The sequence below is a fragment of the Nanorana parkeri genome, unplaced genomic scaffold, assembly GCF_000935625.1.
Source record: "Nanorana parkeri isolate BGI_ZX_2015 unplaced genomic scaffold, ASM93562v1 scaffold1185, whole genome shotgun sequence".
Classification (NCBI taxonomy): Eukaryota; Metazoa; Chordata; class Amphibia; order Anura; family Dicroglossidae; genus Nanorana; species Nanorana parkeri.
The window spans coordinates 250,622-273,701 of NW_017307453.1; the positions used below are offsets into that span (position 1 = coordinate 250,622).

General features: G+C 40.1%; 1 protein-coding gene across 2 annotated transcripts in view; it reads left to right on the top strand.

Moving 5' to 3' along the window:
- Positions 1 to 746, top strand: part of FOXP2 (forkhead box P2) — a 213,510-nt gene extending 212,764 nt beyond the window's left edge. The window contains exon 17 of one of the 2 annotated variants that reach the window (XM_018568425.1): positions 118 to 489. In XM_018568425.1, the coding sequence (XP_018423927.1) occupies positions 118 to 262 (145 nt within the window). In that variant the 3' untranslated portion in view covers positions 263 to 489. Of the gene's footprint in view, positions 1 to 117 lie in introns of both variants that reach the window. The other variant, XM_018568426.1, reaches the window with a different exon arrangement.
- Positions 747 to 23,080: the final 22,334 nt, after the last annotated feature.

A 23,080-nucleotide genomic window follows, 5' to 3' on the forward strand; every position in this document is an offset into this window, starting at 1 on the left:
GCATTCCTTACTGTTGAAAGATATTTGCCAAGTTGCCCCAAGGGGTTTAGAATCACTGCTTTAGTGCATCACTGTGTTGAAAATTTATTAATTTGTTCTTTTCTCTTAAATTCTCAGACATTCTGTACATGTCAAAGAAGAGCCAGTGATTGCAGATGACGAGGACTGCCCAATGTCATTGGTCACAACAGCTAATCACAGTCCAGATTTGGAAGAAGACAGAGAGCTTGAGGATGAGCCCTTGTCTGAAGATCTGGAATAAAAAACAGACTTAAGAGACCTCATATGAAGGGACATTGCACTGACCTTCAAAACCACTCCACAACCATGAATATTTGACAGATTTTTACTGTGACTATTTATTACGCATGGATTATGGAGACAGTCCTAGAGGAACTTGTTCAACCAGTCCTTTTGGATTTAATGCAACAAAGAATCTGCTTGCTGTCTTCTTTTTTTAAGACAAAAACTGATTTTCTTGAAAAAAAACAAAAACAAAAACTTTTCTTTATATAATGGCTTGCCCATTTAAAATATGGCTTAAAAGGTTCATGAAATGACTGAAAATGAGGAAACTTGTTCTGTAGAAAGAAAATGGCCTCATATACTGCCAAAAATAGTGTTAGTTTCATCAATGTGAATCTCAAACATACAGTAGATGTAATGTTAGAAACTGTTCCCGGCCAAGTTCAACTTGTTGCTATTTTTTTTTTATTTGCACAGGAGTAGGATCAGAAGTTTGTAATAATAATTGTTCTAGCCGAATTGAAAAAATCAGCAAGCACATTTCTTTTTGTTTTTGTGTTACTTTTCCCTTTCTTTCTTTTTTACTTTTTTGTTGGTGCCACCAGCTGTAAATGACATAAATTAGCTATTACAAACCACAGTAATTAGACTGTTGCACATCCAAGAACCTTTAGGCTTCCAGTCTGTGCTGTTAGTGTTAAGTTGTAAAGTGCAATCCTAAACTAACATTGTCTGTGCGAGCACCATAGAAACATTTGCATATCTGCATCTATCTGACAACTGTACTATTTACCTCCTTGTGATAAAGCTTTGTCTACCTGAGAATACAGTCAAAGGCTACAGCTGCATACCAAAGCCAACTCTAACAATGGCCAATAACTCAACGACAGAAGCAGCCACTTGCTTTGGTCAGTCTTCTGTAACTTTAATTCGTACAAAGGAACCGTTCCACGAACTACCTGCTGTTTTCTGATGACCTCTGGGATCTTTTTATTTAGCCCTACACAAAGAAATAAATATGAAAAAAGTTAAGTTTTCTGAGGCCAGAAGCCACTCCAAATATGACGAAGATCTCACCTACGGAGAAAGTGAGAACAATCCAGTGGAAGTTTAATAGAAAACAAGAAAATGTGGAGAACCAACCAAAATATATAAATATGTACTTGATACAAATGCAGAATGCATATTGTTATATATATATAAAACAATGTGGTTTTACTTCCATACAGTCTCCTTTTTTTTTACCTTTTATTTTATTTCATTTTTGTGGTGAATACATGTTGTTAGTATGTCTTGTAATGTATGGTCTTTATCTGTTGTGTACTATTTTTACAGTCTTAAGTTATAATAAAAATGTAGGAACCAAACATAAAAGGTCTAGTAAAGCCAAAAAATAATTTCATATTGATTTAAAGTGAGCTAGGTAAGTTTTTACACTGAAAACAAAGATATAGCAATTGTAGATCATGGTATTTATTTTCAGTCAAACCAAAGTTACATAGGATTCTGCCTCTGCTTAAACGGGATATTAATACAAACAATACACTTCCCTCTGAAAACTTGCACTGACCAACTTGTTGGAATATGCTGGTTTTCATAACCCAAAAATAATCCAAATTCATTATTGTCTATGTTGAAAATAACAAAATGTAGGTGTTTGCTAAAACCTAGAAACTTTACTTGTTGCTTTTTATGTGCTGTGCCAAGTCTTGATAAAACTTTACCCCAACCAAGGGACCTCATAACCTAATTATGGTTATTGCTTTACAAATAGTTTTGACAAAGGTGGCTGCTAGAGCTTAACATATGTACCAGCTCCATTTGATGGAAATGGTTCTTGCAAACTAAGCTCAACACTTATTCTTTGCTGAAGCAAGAATTATACGCAGTCATCTATCACGCCAAATAGGACACAACAGCTTTCAAAGGGGTTTTCCCACTTACCCAAAAGGCATTTTGAAAGCGTCTACCTCTGAAGAAGACAAAATTAAAATAAAATGGCATAATGTTAATTCTTACAAAATCAAAGTACCTGCAACTATTTTGGTATTTGTCTATTGGTCATGATCAATGTAAGCTCAGTTAAGTAATATTAAATTAACATGTCACATTACGATACAAAGATAGCCCTCAATCATTTTGGAAAGGAGAAACAAAATCTCCCCAGAAAAAAGGGCAATCAGTCTTCATATGTGCGTCCACCTTGCTAGAAATAATGTGATATTTGCACCACCTAGAAAGTGGCCAAAGACGACAATGCTTAAGTATGCATACCTCAGTTACAAAACTTTAAAGGAAGTCTCAGCCACAGAATGCATATACTTGTAGAGTTTTGCATGGGTTTTGTATAAATACAATTAAAAATAGCTGCTTGCACACTATACCAGATAAACCTCTAAAACTGCAATTGCTTTGAAATTAGATGTTAGGTTTTTTTGGGGTTTTCTGAGATGCTTGGTCTGTATTTTGATAATTGTGCATATTATGTAAAAATGTTGGTGGACCCATAAATGACCAGACTTTTTTCTAAGAAAAATGTTGCATTAATGCATTTCATTAATTTTTTCTCTTATATCATTGCTTGCTAGGTAATAGCAAACTTGCTTTCCCCCTCTGCTTTGCGTAGCTGTTGTAAGGCTTTGAACTAATGTATGTATTTATTGCTTGAACTTCTGTGCATACCTTATAAAGCATACTGTCTGACAATTTAAATGGCTCATGTATTCTTGCTTCTATCATACGCTGATGATGGGGAACCATTATGTTTTGTATACAGCCAGTTTTAACTGTAGCACAAACATCTGTTTATGTATTGGTGGTATATACCTGTTTATTTATCTTTTTTGAGGTAAACTCATTTTTGATACTTTTTCATTGCCATGTACTTACTGTGTGTTCATTCCTTGAATTCTCTGACATTAGAAGTCATGGTTGAATTGTAACAGCTGTTATTTGTTCTGTACTCATGGCTTTCACTGCTGAGTAAAATTAAAGGACCAAACCTGGGATTTGAAAGAAAACTGTCTACCTCTAACACCAGGCAGATTTTTAGTTTACGTAGTTTTATCCACAAGAACACAGTGGGTTAGGGCTTTTCCTACATGGGCGATTTCTGGGTGGCCTAGAAACACCTTTTCTTTCCCATAATTAATCATTGGCTTTCTAACAAGCAGATTTGGGACTGCAAGTCATGCAACAAATGGAACTTATGACCTGCAGAGACTTGTGGTCATTCAAACTAGTTGTGCAGTGTTGTGTATCCTTATGTTTTGCTACAAAGCCCACAATAAGCTGCTCCTCCAATGACTAACAGTAAGGAATTGTAGTAGACAAAAAAAGAAACTGGCCATGTAGCAGACCCTTAAAGTGCATCTGTGACCTATACAAAGGTGAGGAAAGCTTTTTATGAGCTTGTTCATCATTTAAAGTTGCAACCAAAAACTTACTTGGAATTACCGATGTTTGTAGAACATTGCACAACCAAATTTTCACTAGGCTTGGTTCCATGGATGGAAATTTCTTGATTGCTGGCTTAATTAACAAAAGGGCTTCCTCTTTTGCAGATAGGTGATCAGTGCACATAAATTTGCTGGCTTATAGCATACATTCTGTATTCACGGCACATATCATCTGCTAGAAAAACGGTTTAAATTTCATATGACTGTTAAAGTGTTAAGTAAAATTACTTCTATCCTTTATTTTTTGGCACTCAAAATATTGGAGGGACATTCATAATCTTTTGTACCCTAAACTCTTAATTTTCAAAAACATAGAATATAGGTGAGGACTTTGGAAGCACAGGTAGAAATATTACTACATTACCACTGAAAGAATAATATTTAATATGTGTTGATATTGGTCATATTCACTTGAAGCTGTTGCAAATTTATTCATGTTAGTAACAATGCTTAAAAAGAAAAAAACTTGACATGCTAAAGTGTGAAAGTTGATATTGCTTTTTTATGTTATTATTTTTTTAACAAAAATCCTGGGTTTCTTGTACATGTAGCTATTATAAAATGTCTTACTCTTTTGAATTGTTGGTATATTTGTTCAAATAATTCAAAACCTTTCATCAATGAGACCTGGTACAGTAAAAGGATGTACATTTTTACTATATGTATAAACAATATTTCTGAACTGTTGGATGTAAACATGTATATGAGACCATTTCATTCATTTGCTTACATTTCTGGAATAAAATTAAATATCTCAATCTTCTGACCCAATTATTATCCTCAGATCTGGATTTCTTACATTCTAGTTCTTCAGTTTCATGCTTTTAGTATCAAAGTTGACACTGTACAATTTAACAGAATGATGTCTAACCAGTGTCTCTTGACTTTCTTTAGAGGGTCTTATGGTGCAACCTTATTCTCTGAAGTAACGTTACAGATGCCTGCTGCCAATGATGCTTTAAAGCAGCGGTTCTCAACCTGTGGGTCGGGACCCCTTTGGGGGTCGAATGACAATTTGCCAGGGGTCGCCGGGAGTCTCCCACTATTAGATAGCTATTAGATTATCATCATTATTATTAATAATAAAAGCTGACACCCTCGGCTTGTGTTATATGGGTTGCCATTTTAGCTGTTACAACAGTGGTTCTCAACCTGTGGGTCGCTGTGTGATTTCTGCTGTGCTCGGTGAGAGTCCTCCTCAACCCTCTCCTAGCGCAGCAGTGTCAGTTCTCCCACCACACTGCCAGATGTTGCTGCAGCAGCCACGTCAACCCTAAATTTTACCTTTGGGGGTCACCACAACTTGACAAATGTTACCAAGGGGTCCCGGCCCTACAAAGGTTGAGAACCACTGCTTTAAAGCATACTGTCCAGTACTTTTTCTATATGTTAATTGCTGGCTGCAATGCATATAGAGCAAGAAACAACACACACCACATTTTGCATTGTACAAGAACAGAGTCATTACTACAGAAAATGATAGGGTGCAGCAAAAATTGACCATGACTAATTTGATGGTGGGGCATACTCAGAATGCACATGCAGTTCTGCCAACACTCACAGGAAACTCAGGAGGCACTCACTATTTAAGGCACCTGTTCATGTTTTTCTTAACTCTACTGGAGGCTCCTGAGAGTTTGTGGCACACACCAAATAAATCCCATCTGTCTCCTTTCCTGGTGGAAAGCCAACATTTATTATGTAAGTAAATGAACATGGTCGATATTTGAAGTCTTTCTGAAAGTATCAACACCAATGCATCTGCAGCCAGTGTGTGGTAAGCTTTACTGTTTTTGGTTTGTTTTTGGAGTGGAGCTTCCATCTTTAAAAATCAGGCAAAATCCACCAAGTATCCTTAATGTCTAAAGTATCATTCACTGTAAGATAGATCTTAATGCTTAATCCTGCACAAAACTTCAGTTCCCCCTTACATTGAAACTAACATGGTTATTCACAAAAGGGTGAAGAGTTTGGAGAAGGCAGAAGAAGTCAACAATCTAGGACAACATAGCTGAATTAGAGAATTTTTCCAAATCAGTTATTTTGTCCTAGATTGTTCACTTCTCCTGCCTTCTCCAAACTCTTTACCCTTTTGTGAATAACCCTGTAAATCCTTAACAGTTATTCTGTCACACTCAAAAAATACATTTTAACTCTTCACATGTAACTTTCACTCTAAAACTTAACCTAAATCTTAACTCAGTAGCCCTAACTCCTAAACGTACCATCCATCAATCCTGAATGACCTAACTGTTAACCATATGCTTAAAAGAGAACTATGGGGGTCACAGTTTTTTTGCACTTTTAGATGGCTAATGATACAGGAGTACATATTGTACTGTCCTCCCGTAATCAAAAATGCGCCATAAGCTTGTTATTTAACATATTAGAAGCTGGGCAAGGCGCAGCGCCGTACTGAACAGTGATCCAGACAAGACTGCCGGGATCCTCCCCACTGGTCTTCCTCCTGTGACGGACAGCGCATGTTACGAGCTGCTGCGTATTCATGAATATATGCACAGACGCAGCAGCTATGTCCCCGCAGCTCTCTCCCTGTCTCCCCTCCTTCCCTCCACATGCTGCTGTGTTGCTGTGTAAACATCTTGTCCCCGCCTCTGTCCCTGTCATCCCTCCACACGCTGCTGTGTCCACCTCTTGTCTGCTTCCTACCATAATGAGCCGCTGCCTCATCTTCTGGACTGAGCCTCCTCCTCCCTCCTATGTGACAACGTACACGCTCTGGTTCCAAACACAGGTGTGCACGCATTGGAAACCTGTTTGAAAAAAAGCTAAGGGCAGGCTGCAATGCTTGTTACCACTCCTATGAATAATAAAGCTGGGTACAGGGCTGTTTGCTGGTCTTTGTTACTAGTATAAAGGTAAAGAGTATGTTTATTTTGGGTTATGTCATCATTCTCCTTTAATCGTTAATTAGCCCCTTTAGCAGTATACTAACCTTACACATTGCATAAGGGTACTAGTCCCATGATATAACATTGAGATGCCAGCATTGAAAATTACTGAGCTCTATTATTGACATTGTTTAATTACCTGTAATGTTATGCTCCAAAGTATTGTCCTCTTCTTATACCTATACTCCAGTTGTCTCTCTGAAGTCTTAACTGATTAACATATCTCTTAACTACAAAAAAAATATTTTCAGTAAGTATGTTTAGGCCAGCCTGGTGAAGAAACTTCATATACAATCACTCAAAATTAAATTTTGCAATGTCCTGAGTCTCCACCATCTTGGCAAATGAAAGAGGGCTAATGGATATGTTTTAATGCTGATTTACAGCATTAAAACGTATCTCAATCCAAAACCCAAGTATATATATATAAATATATTTATAAGTACAACAATTGTACAACATGATATATTGGAATTTGATATATTGCTAGTAGGCAGTGCTAACAATTATAGAGGGGTTTTTTTAAGTGTTGTTGAACATCATATTGTGTGTTTGTTTTTCTGTAGAGCTGCAAGTTTTCTAAAAATCCAAATCTTTAATATATTGCAGTATACCAGTCCTTAGATATTTGTTTTCATGTTTTTCCCCCTTTATTACCTGATAAACCACACATCATGCCCCTGGATATTCACTGTTCCACTGTATCTATGGAAGGGTGCCATATTTGCCACCCAGGCTGGGAAAGGATGGATCTGGGAGAAAAAGTTTTAATCAATGTCCTCCCAGCATAAAGATTTGTGCCAGGTTGATTTGAATCTGCAGACAATAGGCATGGCTGCATTAAAAGCGGAAACTGCATTGTATTTCAGTATACATTACTGAATTATAATTATTATTTTAATGGTTGCATGAAGGTACATTTTATTGTAAGCTTTTATTTCTACATGCTTACTCTTGCATATTTCAGTTATTGCATTCTATATAAACATTTGAGATCCTCAACAACAAGGGTAGGCAAACCCCGGCCCTCCAGCTGTTGTGGAACAACAAATCCCATAAGGCACTGTTTTGAGTCTCACAGCCACTGAGAGAGATTCATGATGGGATTTGTAGTTTCACCACAGCTTGAGGACCAGAGTTTGGCCATCTCTGCTCTACAAGATAGCTGACTGTCAATTATAGCCCAGCTCCCACTGCTGAAGTCTGCTGTTTATTTTTTCTAAAAAAAGGGGATTAATCCACTCTTCACACCAGTACTTGCCCTCTGCATACTCCTCCAATCCTGCTGGCTGGACCTTTCCAAGTTCACTGATGCCCAGTGCTTCCTGTGAAATTAGGGCATTATGGAACACTCCCAGGTGGTGTATCATCACACTGGCTAGGACTTACAGTACCAAAAAAAGAGGTGGAAGCGGGCCTTGCTCCCCACTTGACCTGACTGAAGAAAACTTGAAAAAAGGGTTTTGTATACCAAAATAAAAAAAAGTGGGGGTCCAAGAAGGGAAAGTACATTGAAGAGGGGTTTCTCCCAGGCCTGTTTTGGGCTGCATAGTTACATGAATAGGATAGCTGTAGTCTGCTGTAACGTTTACATCCAGAAATTGCAGTGACCCCCCATAGACTTTTATGGGGCCAACCCTTGAGTGTATTAAGTCTCAGGAGACAGCCCTTTAAAAGTCAATGAGGTCTAATTGTGAAGGGTGGTCTCCCAGGAGGGGAGATCCGTGCAACTTCCCACACCTTTAGGCGCTAAGGCCTAAGGAGAAGACAGATATCCTGTCAGGATCAAACTCTGTTGGGAAGACCCATGTAACAGGAAGTGCCTCAGATGTTTAATAACACTCACAGTATGTACAACAGGCCCCCCAAGCCTGCTGATTGACCAGGTAATAAACATCCTTGACATAGAATGCTATTTCTAGCACACCTTGCAAGCTCAACATATCATGTGACTTAGATCATCACTCCATGCTTAGAGAACACTAGTCCACACACAGCTATACTGACTAACATCTCACTACCAAATTGCAAAAATAATTTAGAAAAACACTACATCCCTAGAACTATATACAGAAGAATTGGGAGCAAAAAAAAGCAACACAAGTATTCATATTCCCCCTGAAGTTTTGCATGTCTGATTTGAGAGCCCACACAGCACACCTCAAGGTATTGCAGTGCTATGCAAGTTGGGCTGCAATGCACAGCGGCCAAGAGGGGGTATTGTGGAGTGCCATTCAAATTAATAGCAACATACCACATCTAGTGCTTAGTACCGCAGACTAGGTGCACTGTTTCATAGCATTCAATAAACGCACAGTACATTTAATGCATTCATATAGCATGAACAGGCCCAAAAAGAGGTGCTTAATAGGTCAACACTTACTGTATTTCTTTGGAGTTTGACAAAATACTGTTGCTATACACTTGAACGAGCAGTAGGCATTTACAAAAAAAATGCCAGAAGATCATATTACTTAGAATGTAGATAAACATTTTAGAAGTGCAGAAGAAAGGGTGAAGATTTGTTGTGATAAGGTGGGTTTAGACAGCGGGTACAAGGAAAGGGCAACTAAGTATGGTTTCATAGCTATGTGTAAGTTGGCTATAATTAGTAGAAATGACCCCAGACACAGAAAATGTAAAAAAAAAATGGAGAGTAGAAGCAAATATAACAATAATAACAGAAAGAGGTCAAATATTTGAAACACAGTGCAATTTAGAAATAGACTGGTTGGCAGTGCTAACATATAAAAAAGTTATTAAAGTGTGGGCATCACAGAACAGATAATTAAGCTGCAGGCTTTATAATATGAGGGGGTTAAGGCTAAGCCCACAAGAAAAAATAAAAATAAATTTTCTTTAAATATATGAATCCAATTCAGTAATTATCCAACTGTGCTGTTTCAATGTTATATTCTATCATTTCTACGCATATTATACTTAAGCTATAAGAAAAGGTGGTGAGCTACTAGGAATTTTCTGGATGTATAATAAATTGATTACAATAAAGAATAATAATTAAAAAAATACATTCTTATCAACAAACATCATACACTACATTTCCAGCATAGTTAGTTAAATGGTTTTAAGCTGGACTACAGGCACACAGCTAAATAAACAGTTGAAATATGTGTGTGTAAAACTTTTACCTGTCAAATCATTTGTAATACTTATTATCCAGACACCTCTGTCACACAGCACAGCGAGGAGCTTGACCTCAACTGCCGCAAGAACACCCAACCCAGTCAAGTTTACTGTCTCCAATTGTCAGTAATCCAGGAATTTATCTAGGAATTTACAATAGTTGTATTTAGAATTACCATTGATATGTTAATTAATAAAAAAAAATGCATCAACGTGTCAGGTTTTTTTTTGTCTTGCAGTCAAGATGAAAATTTACCCCAGATTAAACAGTGGTGTGATTTGTAGACAAAGAGCCAAGAAAAACTTTCAAAGAGATACAAGCTGAACTCCGAGGTCAGGGTACATCAGTGTCTGATCATTAGCTTCTTGAGCGACTGTGGGCTCAAAGGTAGACTCCACTGTTGAAAGAAAACTCAGACTGGAATTTGCAAAATGTATATTGACAAACCACAATTTTTCTGCGAGAATGTCCTTTGGCCACATGAGACAAAACTGGAGCTTTTTGGTAGGTCACATCAGCTATATGTTCACAGATGAAAAATTGAAGTTTCAAAGAACACCATACCTACTGTGAAACATGTTGGATGCCTAGTTATGTTTTATGTCTGCTTTGCTGGAGCAGGACAAGATTAAATCTTAAGACTATCAAGGAATTCTGAAGTGAAACGTACTGTTAGAAGGCTTTATCTCAGTTGCAGGTCCTCCAACAAGATAATGACCCAAAGCACACAGCTAGAAGTACCCATTTATTGCAGGGGCACACACATGCGCAGGTACAGTGGGGGTAATTGCATAGATATTCCATGAACATACATGGACAATTAAATATTTATTTCTCATGCTCTTCAGCTTTCAGTGGCAATGGTGAGCTATTACATTACATTCGACCTGAGAAGAAACATTTAGTTCTGCCTATATTTGCACAGAACAAACATTCACAGAGATTTGCAGGGCAAATGGCTCTGTGAATTGTTTATAAACAGACTGCTATGGAACAAGCTTATTCCAGGCCCAAACATGCTAAGGCATCCTACAGATTTCAGGAAACAGGATGCTACAAGTATAATTGTAGCAAATCCCTAATATGTGGAGAACATTTCACATACCCACGCAAGGGTAATAAGTACACCATAAAAAAATTACCTTATTTGTAACACTGGCAGATGTGTCTACATTTGCAATGCCTATGCACAATGACATATGTTGGAAAAACAATTGGCCCTTTTAAGCAGGGCTTTCAGAGTCACAGGAGTGACATTAGGGCAGAGCTGGAGTTAGGTTTCAAATGTCAATATATGCAATGACATACCACCTTACACACAGTCTGTGCAGACGGTATGGCAACCTGCTGATTTGGCATAATCTACTTGCAGCTTTAGGCCACATTCACAGTTAGTGAGGTATATGTGATTAAATGCGTTTATATGCATTTCCAAAGCTTTTCTAAATGCATATAAATGCATCTAATGAATTTTTAGTGCATTCATTCAGAGGGTGATTATATATGCATTCAGCTTTGCTCTTTTCACCTGCATTAATGAAAAATATAAGTCCAAAATTTTAACTTCTAAATGTAACTGAACACATGACATCTTTAAATGCTTTTATGTGCAACTGTAATGTTTTCTCTAATCTTATTGGCTTGTTCCGTGGACTGGAAATTAAGGAAAATAAGGTTTGTTTGATGTATTTTCAACAAGTACAGGAAGTTGTCACTTGGGAGTGGAAGTTCCTGTGGCAAGAAAATATACTAGTATGGTAGAGAGTTGTGCCAGTATTGGCAGTGTTAAATATGACCAGAGATGCAATGCATTCAGAGCCAATCCCAATCACACAGCTGCATCCAGTTATCTGGGGCATTGGGTACCCTGGATATGCTGACCGAATTTTACGAAACAGAGTAACATCGGAAAATCTCTAATGCCAAATTGGAATAGCATGTCTAATGTCAAAGGACAGCATAGGTAAGTTTGAGTTGGTGGTTAGTGTTTGTGCTCCCTTTTGCAGTCATGTTTTACAAACAATTATCACTCACGCAATTGTGCCCAAATTAACCATATTTTTGAGACAGATAGAACTGTTTTGTGCTATGTATTAACCACTAGGCTTTATATTCTTTTCTATAAAAAAAAGGGGGAAAAAAACGTTTAAAACGTTTTATAAAAATGCCAGAACACCCGGAATTGCCACTTTTTGTAAAGGAGACACCCCAAGGTGATTTCATTTTGTGACAATTTCAAAATCATACATCTCCTCTACAAAAGCTAAGCTGCATGGCGGTGTGATAGTAGGGGTGAGCTCTGGATTCGGATCAAACTTTGCTTGTTCGGAGGTTAGGCGAACGGCCAAACTATGGGTGTTTGTCCAAGCCCAAACTCTGGGTGCAGAAACATTTAGCAGAATGAAGCGGCCTGGAGCTTTCAATTTTCAGCCATAAACAGTTTCTTTTTTCAGTTTTGCAGCAGTAGGTTGTATCGTACAGATGCTCCACTTCACAGGCAGGTTAGGGCATTCCCCAAGCATGGTTCTTAAAGGAATTGTTGCCTAGTAAGTAGGGTTGCACAGATACCAAGTACAGTACTCGGTACAAGTACGAGTACATGTACCGATACTTTTGAGCTCCAAGACTACACTAGAGAAAAATTCAAAAATTACAAGGAAGCTGTCATTTGTAAGGAGCACACGGAGCTCCTGGGATTTGTACATCTCTGTTTTAATTTCCGATTTTGTTTTTATAAACATAAATAAAGGGATGCACAGATACCAGTTTTGCGAGTACGGGTACTGGTACTTGCCGAGTACTTACAAGTACGAGTACTGATACATTTTTGTTTATTATCATGTGACAGTTTTTCTAAAACAATACAGACTAATGATTTCAGGACAGTTGTGGAGCGCCAGAGCCAGGTCCCAGCAGCAACCCTGGTAGTTCTCATGAAAATGCCAAGTATCTGCACTGGTACTCGAAAAGTATCTGTGCATCCCTACTAGTAAGCATAAATAAAATTGCTGCTCCCTGTTTTTTGTTTTTTTTAAATGGCCTTTGCTTTGGTTCGTGTTGCCCTGAGCAGGGTCCAGCACCCCTTTTCTTTTCTTTTTTAGAAAATTCCTTGTTTACTGCCCTAAATTACTATTAGACCTCATTCACATGGGGCCTGTTGCCCTGTACAGCCAACTCATGTAAGTCTATAAAGACATAGGAGTTATGCACCCTCGCACGCTGCTTCCCACAGTTAGTTAGTTACATAATTGTTGAGGCTGAATAAAAACACTGGTACATCGAGTTCAACCTATTTGTGTGTCTGTGTGTGTATGTGTATGATTTATTAAGAGTACCTGTACCCCTGAATATTGTGCTCAGTGGACTGCACAGTTCGCAGCTTAGGATTATACCTTTTTTCTTCCAATTGCAGGTGTCCTCTAGTCTTCTTGAGTGAAATAACAGTATAGTACTTACTCTATCATCACCATTAAACAATTTGTACACATCTCCAAGTTTTGACAGTCACACAGACAGAGTAGGTCCTTGGACACAAGCATGATGCACCCTCTGTGTGCAGCTGTCAAAACTCGGAGCTGAGGGAATTAGCACCTGCAAACATGTAGTTTTGCTCACTTTTCCTCATCAAACTCGAGTTTAAGGTCTGAACAGTGCCTTCTCCAGACATTATGTTTTACCTGTTTAAATAGATGTTAGATAGCATTTTGATTCTACCTTTTAGAAAGCCATTTATGTTTGTTTTATTGGGGTTTTTTTTTTTAGTCATTCATAGGTGGTTTTATCTGTGTGTCATTTTTGGCTTTTTAGGTTAATACATATTTATTATAATTTTCCATACAAACAAAATTTATACAAAAACTCAAACAGACAACATACACAAAAAATAAACAAAATCTAGTTCCGAAGACACACAAGTCAATCTTTTCATATTATACACTCAATAAAACCTTTAAACCAATACAGCTATTACAATGTGACTTACAAATTCCTAGAATAGAAAGAAAGAAAACCAGTTATTCCATCTCAGAATTACTCATGGATAAAATTGGTGTTTTATGAATATAAACAAATCTCCATTCCGAAAATTCGTCCAAAACGAATTTCGGAACGAACCGAATCGCACATGTCTAATATATATAATACATTTGAACCAGTGATCTATATGTGTAAGAAACCTATGTATACAAAAGTCAATGTGTAAAAAAAAAAAGAGACGTGCAAACCATATACATTTATATGTGATTCAAATGTGGTTCTCTCTAGCCCACCTATCTGTGCAATGTACACTTTCCATCAGTGTCTGTAGTATATGCTCTCACTACGAGTGTATATGCAATGTGTTCTCTCTCTCCTGATATCTGTGCAATATGAACTATCTCTATATCCATACAAAGTGCTCTCTCCCTCTCCTCAGGGTCAGTAAAATGTGCTCTCCCCCACAATAAATTATAAAAAAAGGTGATTTCCAGGCATACATTTTTATGTATACTTACTAGGGATGCACCGATACCAAGTACAGTACTTGGTACGAGTACATGTACCAATACTTTTCGAGCTCCAAGACTTGACTAGAGAATAATTCAAAATTTTGTTTTTATTAATATAAATAAAGGGATGCACCGATACCAGTTTTGCGAATACAAGTACAGATACTTTCCGAAGTACTTACAAATACAAGTACTGATACATTTTTGTTTATTGTCATGTGACAGTGGTGGAGCGCCAGAGCCAGGTCCCAGCTGCAACCGCTGCAACGATGGCAGTTCTCATGAAAATGCCAAGTATCGACATTGGTACTCGAAAAGTATCGGTGCATCCCTAATACTTACATTGCTCCAATTGGCCCAATAAGTATACATATTTCATATCTGGTAGGGTCAAGGGGATGCTATAAAGCACTGTAGTAGCCAGTGCTATTTTATAGCAATCTTCTGTCTCCTGGTAGTATGTTGTGCTACGCAATTTTCCCTGAGCAAATACACCAGCATTTATTTTTTGACTAATGGGTGATTGTCGGAAGTAGTTGACATCTCCACAGCTACCATATGCCCCTGAATCAACAGCTATAAAATGTTGATTTGAGTCAGTGATTGCCAGCAGAACAAAATAAAACAAATCATCTTGTTAGAGTACTTGGAGCCAGAGTTTGGAGGCTTCCTTATATGCACATGGTTTCTGCCTAGTGCTCCTATGCAGTTTGGGAAAGTACTTCAATTGCAAGAAACCTATAAATAAAAAAAATATATTTTAGTATTCAACAATGGCATTTTAAACTAAATAATGGGTAGGTGTACTGCCAAGAATTCTGTACCTTGAACAAAAACACATATAAAGGCATATGCAAATACATATGTGCGTTCACGTGTAGTTTTAAGAATTGAGATGCCTAAACTCAAAATCAAAAAGACAAAAACAAGAGTGCCAAATGTGAGTGACGTCTAACTCTTTAAGCAGACCCAAAAGTTGAATCTAACACAATTTTATTTCTCTTAAATGCAGTATAAAGTATAATTTTCCAGTCTTTGACTAATACAAAGCAAATGACCTTCCTTAGCCCTATGACTGCTTGAAAAGTGAAACTATGGGGTCTATTCTCAAAGCTGCCGAAGGATCTGGCCGTAGCTTCGGCCGATCCTTCGGCTGGCTTCGGCCCCAGGACCCCTTCGGTTCAGGAGAACCGAGGGGGTGCTGTACGGGTTATTCACAATAGCCCGTACAGCTCCCGATCACGGCCGAGCAGCTCAGTCGAGCGCTGAGCCGTGCTGAAAGCCATTGGCCAGCCGACAGCCTGCTTCTGACAGCTGGGCGGAGCCAGCCGTGATCTTACGGCTGGCTCCGGCCACTTTCAGAGAGATCATAAAAACAGCGGGGTTTCTCTTCTTGGCGGCCGGGAGCGGGGGGCTCCCAGAGCGCCCAGCAGATTTATTTAATTTTATTTATTTATTTATTTTACAGCAGCAGAGCCGCCGGACAATAGGAAACTATTGGGCGGAGCTAGCTGTCACTGCTAGCTCCGCACAATCATGTACGGCTGATTTCAGCCGATGTACGGCTGAAATCAGCCGTACCAGCCTGAAGTGAATAGCCGAACAGTGTTCGGCTCACTTCACTTCTGATCGGTCATTCACTCGGCTGCCCTCGGCAGCTTTGTGAATAGACCCCTATGCAGCACAGTGAGGAAGGGAGGGCCTAGCTAAAGACTTTACCAACTAGCACCAAAGCAGGAGGGGGAACCAAATACAACAAACAAGACAAAAGTCAGGCTGTTGTGGTAGCACACTTCCAATCTGGCATCTGTTGCAATTTGTTTCAGCTAGCATTAGTCTGGACAGATACATTCATCTTATGTGGATTAATGTTTCTCATTTATATTTATAGTTCGATATAGAGCATCACTTTTGTTTATAGTGTGTGTTTTGTTTTTTCAAAAACTCTGCTCTTCACCCTCAATTAGCACTAAAAAAAGACAATAGATGCTTGCAATCCAGGATGAATATACACATCCATAATAAGATCATTAACAAAACCTTGATGCATTTTTTGTCAGTGCACTCTCCTACCAGGTGTATAACATAAGCTGTGTCTTCCAACTTCAATAAAACTTACCAGAAAGTTAGACTTTAAAGCATTCAGGGAGGACAACTGGTGCTTTGGTCAGTCAATACTGTGAAAGAATCACCTGTGTCCCCAATGGTTAATCGCAATAGCACACCCAGGTTTGATGATGTTGCTTGCAAAAACATGGTTAATATGCAAAATATATAACTGAAGATAGAGCATGAATAATTCTAAAAAGTGTATTAAACATTAAAACAAACTTCATACAACTTTTAAAATGGTACCAAAAACTGTGGAACCCAATGTTGTAAAACTTAATCACAGAGTGTCCAGCACTCAAAATGGAAAAGTCTCTCCCCAACATGTTGAACCCAAAAGGACTTTTTAGGGGCAGAAAAAGCCCTATTGGGCAAAACATGTCTTCGGCGTCCTGAACTTGATTCATTCTGTAACAGTCCAGGAAGACTTCAGATCACTTCTCCAAGGGTGGCAAAGCATGCAGGATCCATTATGGTGCAAATAGGATAGTCTTTCTAGTTGGTTAAAGGAACTTCTTGACAAGTCTATCCTTAGATGGCATTGCATCCAGCTTGCAAAGAAAAGGAAGTTCTTGCACAATGACTGATGTAGATGACTTCAATTAGATTCTTAGTCCCCTTACTGTAAGCAGGGTTCCTGGTGTGAGTCTCAGCCATATTAGACTGGGTCTTGATGGGCAAATCAGTAGCTGAATTGAAGCTAAGATCAAGACTCTTACGCAGGAATGTAGAATAGAAGTATTTGAAGCTTTAACTGGGATTTCTAAGTTAAGAGACATTACTGTTTTGCAGTTATAGCTTCGTCGATGACAGGACTAGCCTGAAGTTGCCACTGGTCCTCTGTAAGCAACTCCATAACATCTGCTCATATGGATGGAACTAATCAGAGGTACTAATTACACAGTTCATGAACTGATGAGTATCAGTATCGTTCTGCAGGATCTGAGTATGAGTAGATTCCTGGACACCTTTTTGAAGGTTCAGTTTTTCTGCTTTCAGTAGTAGTTTGAAATGATGTTTTACTAATGCTCCTGTTAGATGATTTTCTCAGTGTAGTCTTGTTCACTTATGAGAAGTCTTGTTAGAGTCGGTATCTATTTTTAGTTCTTGTAGGATGAGTATAACAGAATGAAGGTGAAGTGCTCTTACTGTTTGAGCCAAAAACAACTGAAACTAGTTGAATTATTTGGGCATTAGCACTGTTGTTACAACAATTGAATTGTTCATATATTTTCTGCACTCTTTAGAGTGTCTCTTCCCAGCAGAAGCATGATTTTGACATTGTTGTCAAGTGGTGGGATGTGACCAGAGAATTCTGCAAAGAATACATGACACGTGTCTTGTGGTGCACAGATTTATCTGTCATAAGACAGCAGACTCTAATCTAAGCCTAGTTGCTTCCAAATCATTGTGATTTCTAAGGAGATCTTAGAATTTGTATTGCAGTATATTGTCTCTCAGAGTGCAGGCAAAGACCATGGGGGAACTTACCAAAACTGGAGCAGACAAGACCTGGAGCAGATTTGCATTGCAACCAATCAGCTTTTATCTCACATTTTCGAATCTCAACAGAGCAAACTGAAGAGAGATGCTGAATGATTGCCATGGCCAACTGCTCCAGATTCTGTTTGCACCAGTCTGATAAATCCCCCCCCTCATGTGTTTTGAGGCATAGGTAAAACGTCACAGTAGATACAGCAGGATGTGTTGAAGGTTTTAGAAATGTGTCTTGTCTGTTTCAAATGCTGATATATGTAATGACATGCAGTTAGCTACTTAAACTTAGGCCTCTTCCTGATTTGGCACAATCCACAGGCAGCTTCTGTGTTTTATTAAAGCCTTGAAGTATAACTTGGAGATGAAATGATCATTTACACACGTGTAAATTATCACTAGGAAGCTGTATGTTATGTGTGACACACACGCACGGACACACTCCTTGGGGATACATGACCATGCTGGCCATACTCACAATACTCCTGGACAGAGTGGAGTTGATAATACCACATATGAATTTCACGCTGTCTAGGAAGAAGGATCACCCACTGCACAACTGGCCTGAAAATTGCAGGAAAAAAGCATGGTATGGAGGAGCTTCAGGTATGGGGGAAGGTGGGGGTTTAACGAAACGTGTAATTGTTTTATAGCAAGCATTTTGTGATGTCTTGGCCCTTTGAAATTATTTTTTAAAAGTAAAAAATGCAGTACAGGTTTACTTTAGGGAAGATCTGTTCATTACGGCAGTATAAGACCATTCATCATAAAATAAAATATTTTCATTAAGACATTGTTCAAGTATTCGAAATCTACTATCCAGGCCAACTATCTAATACAGCTAAATGTGACCTGACCATTTCATTACTAAGACAACTGCCTATCTTATTTATACGATTTGATTTTTCTTGTTGCATTAAATTGGTCTCAGTTAATTGATGTAAAATGTTTAATTAACCTCAATTGAATAACCAGGACTAGGTTAATTCAGCCAGAAACACATTCTTTAACACATAAGCAGACAAGTCAATATAGCTAACAGCATCACCATTTATTTTTTTTCCCTCCTGAAGTTACATATCTTTTAGTTTTTTGTTTTGTTTTTTTATTTGGAGCGGTAGTGAACAGTTAATCTCCAAGACCAGCCTTGTTTTAGTACAGAGCAAAGCGAACATTTACTTTGGATGTAGTTTCAGCAAGACTTCTTTCCATTAAAGCTGAACTCCAGGATTTTGTGTAATAAAATTGCCTTCCCAGTGTACAAAAAAGTCACCAAAAAAGAACACAGAACATCGACACACATTGCGGGTGTATTGTTGTACTCAGAGCTGCACTGCCCTGCAGGAACTATAGATAGAGGTTTACGTGACTGGAAGCCGACTCATAGAGAGCCACAGTAGAGAGAGCATGGTGGAAGACAGTGCAATCATCGTGGAGCTCTTTCAGGGCTATTTATTCATGTCTATGCAGTCCATTTAAAGATCTAGTCCACTCAAAGCTGACATTTCAATGTCTGGGATGCTGGAGTTTTAAAATACCAGTTGTACATATATCTCAAAAAAATCTATTGCTGAGATATCTGCAGGTACTGGATGACACTGATACTGGCATTACAGGCACTGGTCCTGGATGGCACTGGTACTGGCTGTGCAAACACAGGTACTGGATGGCACAGGTACTAGCTGTACAGACAGTGGCGGAACTACCGCCGGTGCCGGCGCCCGGGGCCTCAGGCTCTGGGGGGGCCCAAGCAAGATGCCGGCCGTCGGATCAGTATCCAGCGCCCGGCGGGCCCCTGGTCTCTCACTCCGACACTCCCGGCCAGTGGCATAGTGAGGGGGGGCCGGGGGCGCCGGCTCGGCCGGTCGCACGAGTTGACTAAAAAGTGTTAACCCCATAGGTCTCCTTTAAGAGACATCAGTTAAGGTGAGTGCTGACATTAACATTGGGAGGAGGGATAAAAAAAAATTACTTTAATGTCACTTTAACCACTTCTGGGTCGCAGTACGTCTAGACAGACAGTGGCCTGCAGAAGTGGTTAAAACAAGAACACGGCTGTTTCAGCAGCCGCACTCTTGGTACCGCTTTTATCAGCAGGCGATTGCTAATGGGGGGGGGGGCCCAAAAAAAAATCTTGCTCCAGGGCCCTTTGTTCCTTAGCTCCGCCACTGTGTACAGACATTGGTACTGTATGACACTATTACTGGCTGTACAAGCCCTGGTGCTGGATGGCACTGGCTGTACAGGCACTGTTACTGGAAGACAATGGTACTGGCTATACTGGTACTGGTAGAGGATGACACTGGTACTGGTTGTACAGGAACTGGTACTGGATGCACTGGTGCTGGCAGTACAGACACTGGTTCTGGCTGGCATTGGGTGGTACTGGTACAGAAAGGACTGGTCCTGACACTGGTACTAGATAGCAGTGGTACTGGCTGTACAGGCACTGGAACTGGATGGCACTGGTACTAGCTGTAATTGCAGTACTGGTATTGGTACTGAATGGTACTGAAAGATGTGCCAGCTGTTCAATCACAATGACCGGACACGGGGTGGTTAAACTTGATTTGAGCAAATCTAGTAATCTATATTATTTTAGTACATTTTTTTGTTGCACGGTATTTGTAAATGTTTATCAAACCAGAATTTTAAGCTAAAATACACTAAAATGAAATTTTTGCACAGAAACAGAATATAATACCCAATTTTTTTGTAAGAAATAAAAGTACTAAATAAGTACTAAACCTGTCAAGCCTTAAAATTGTGTTTGCCCGTGAAACTGCAAAAAAACTATAATACCCACAATTTCCCATAAGCAACACTTAAAAAGCTTTTACTGCTCATGAGTTTAATGTTAACAGTGGCTGATGGCCCTAGAAATGTTGCTCTCACTTCGGCACTCACGACGATATGTAACATGTGTTGCGCAATGTTCGTTTTTGCACGTTGGTGCACACGGCACGTGTTTGCGTTGTATGTGCATGCACTTAAGGGGCGGAGAACTTTTAAAATCTTTTTGTTTCTTTGATTTTCTTTTTTTACACTCAACTTTTTTGCTATCATATAGGGGGCTAACAAGACCCCTATGTAATATCAAATAGGATGTGACAGGTCCTCTTTGTGGAGACATCAGGGGCCTTCCAGGCCCCTAATGTCACCTGGGGACCCAAAAAAAGGTAAAGAAGCAGAGATCTGCTTCACCGGCTTCTTCTCCTGGCTCTAAGAGCCAGCGGATGTGCACAGTGACACCGGAAGTGTTATAATACACATCACTTTCGGGTCCAGTGATTGGAGGAGAGATCAGTGGCTTGAAGCTTGCTGATCTCCCTCTGATCGATGCAGGGAGACCTGCCGGGCCTGCACGAGGCATAGCGAAGCCTGGGGTAGCTTGAGGCGGGGGGGGGGCACATTCCGCCGCACCATACAAGCGATCTGGTGGCTGTATAGCTGCCGGATCACTTATATGTAAACAGCAATCGCCTGCTGTTTAAACCTACACCAAGAAAATGGCTGCTGCAGCCGTGTCCTTGGTATAACTACTTCAGGACAAGATGTTTTTTGACGGTGGGTGGTCCTGAAGTAGTTAATGACACATAAATATTTTCTTCCACATGCTGGTGAAGGGCAGGGTTAGCCTTCTGAGTGAAACAATTGCAGCTGGTTACCTGCTATTGTGGTGCAGCACAAGTGACAAAGTCATGGAAAGGGGCGGATGCCACCAGCTGGAACAGAATCAGCTGTTAAGCCAGCAATTTTGCCAAGCTGATTGGGTGAATATTTTTTTTTAATCATCACCACCTGGGGAAGAGACACCGCTCTGGTCAAGTATGCTGCTGCAGATGGTGAGTTGGGGTTAGGAGACTTACATTGAGGATGAAGCCAGTGCTTGACCCCATTCTTCATGGCCCCATGCTGTCCTTCTTCCTCGTTTGATGTTCCATAATGGAGACCTCTAAAACCCCTTGTCAGGCTAACATCTCTGTCGCTTGAGGCCGCAGATGTTGCAGTGGATTCAGATACATAGTGGAGGGTTAGGGAAAGGTGGAAGGAGTGACATTCATGTGATGCCCCCAACAACCTTTGGGGCACTGGCGGAACTACCAGGGTCGCATCGGTCGCAATTGAGACCGGGCCCTGGCGTTCTGCCACTTGGGGGGGCCCAGCAAGGAAGTAGAGGGCCCCCCGCGATCGTTCCGCTCCTTCCCTGTCGCACACAGCCACCCGCAGCATGTACGGGAGGCTGTGCGAAAGGGCTGGAGACGCTGTCACTGATCCCGGAGAATGAGCTGGTCCCGCCTCTTAGGGGCGGAGCTAAGAGGGCCGTCTCTTAGCTCCTCCACCTGGCTGCCATGACGAGGAAGAGGGTCATGGGCCTGCAGGAGAGGGAAGGTAAGTTTGGAGTAGGAGGGGGCGCTGGGAAGAGAGAGAGAGAGTGTGTGTGTTGCTGGGACTTGTAGTCCAGCACAGCTGGTGGTAATCTGCATTGCTGTATGATGATTACACAGCAATGCAGAATAGCACCAACTATGTAGGACTACAAGTCCCAGCAATGCATTATAGGGTGGGGGGTGGGGGGTTGGATGCTGGTGGTATTCTGCATGCCTTACTTTTATTATAATGTATTGCTGGGACTTGTAGTCCCGCATAGCTGGTGGTATTGTGCATTGCTGTATGAAGATTATAATTTAACCCCTTGCCGTCCACCCATTGTCAAAAAAACGGCGGACGCTTCCCGGTGGGGTCATGTTAATATACATAATTTCGTTTTCTGCTTGCGGGTGCGCGAGCAGAATACCGCCGGGAGTGTAAACAGCCGCTACTGACTGTTTACATACAACCGTTCGGCCGGCTCTACAGCCAGCCGATCGCTTGTAATACCATGTAATACACCCCCCTCCCCTCTGCTGCCGTGCTTCCTCCTTCCCCCACTGCTGCCGGTTATCCCGGGCTCCTCTGTCCCCCCTGCAAGCCTGGGAATGGCAGCTGCCCGTACAGAGAACAGAGGAGAGATCAGCTTTTCCCACTGCTGATTTCTCTTCTGTTCTCTCTAAAGGCGGAAGCGATGTATGTTATATTGCTTCCGCCTTTAGCTGTCATTTCTCTGGCTGCTATAGCCAGAGAGAAACTGGTGAAACAGATTTCTGCTTCATCAGCTTCTTTGGGGGGTCCTAGGTGACATTAGGGGTCTTAAAGACCGCAGATGTCTCCATAAAGAGGACCTGTTTG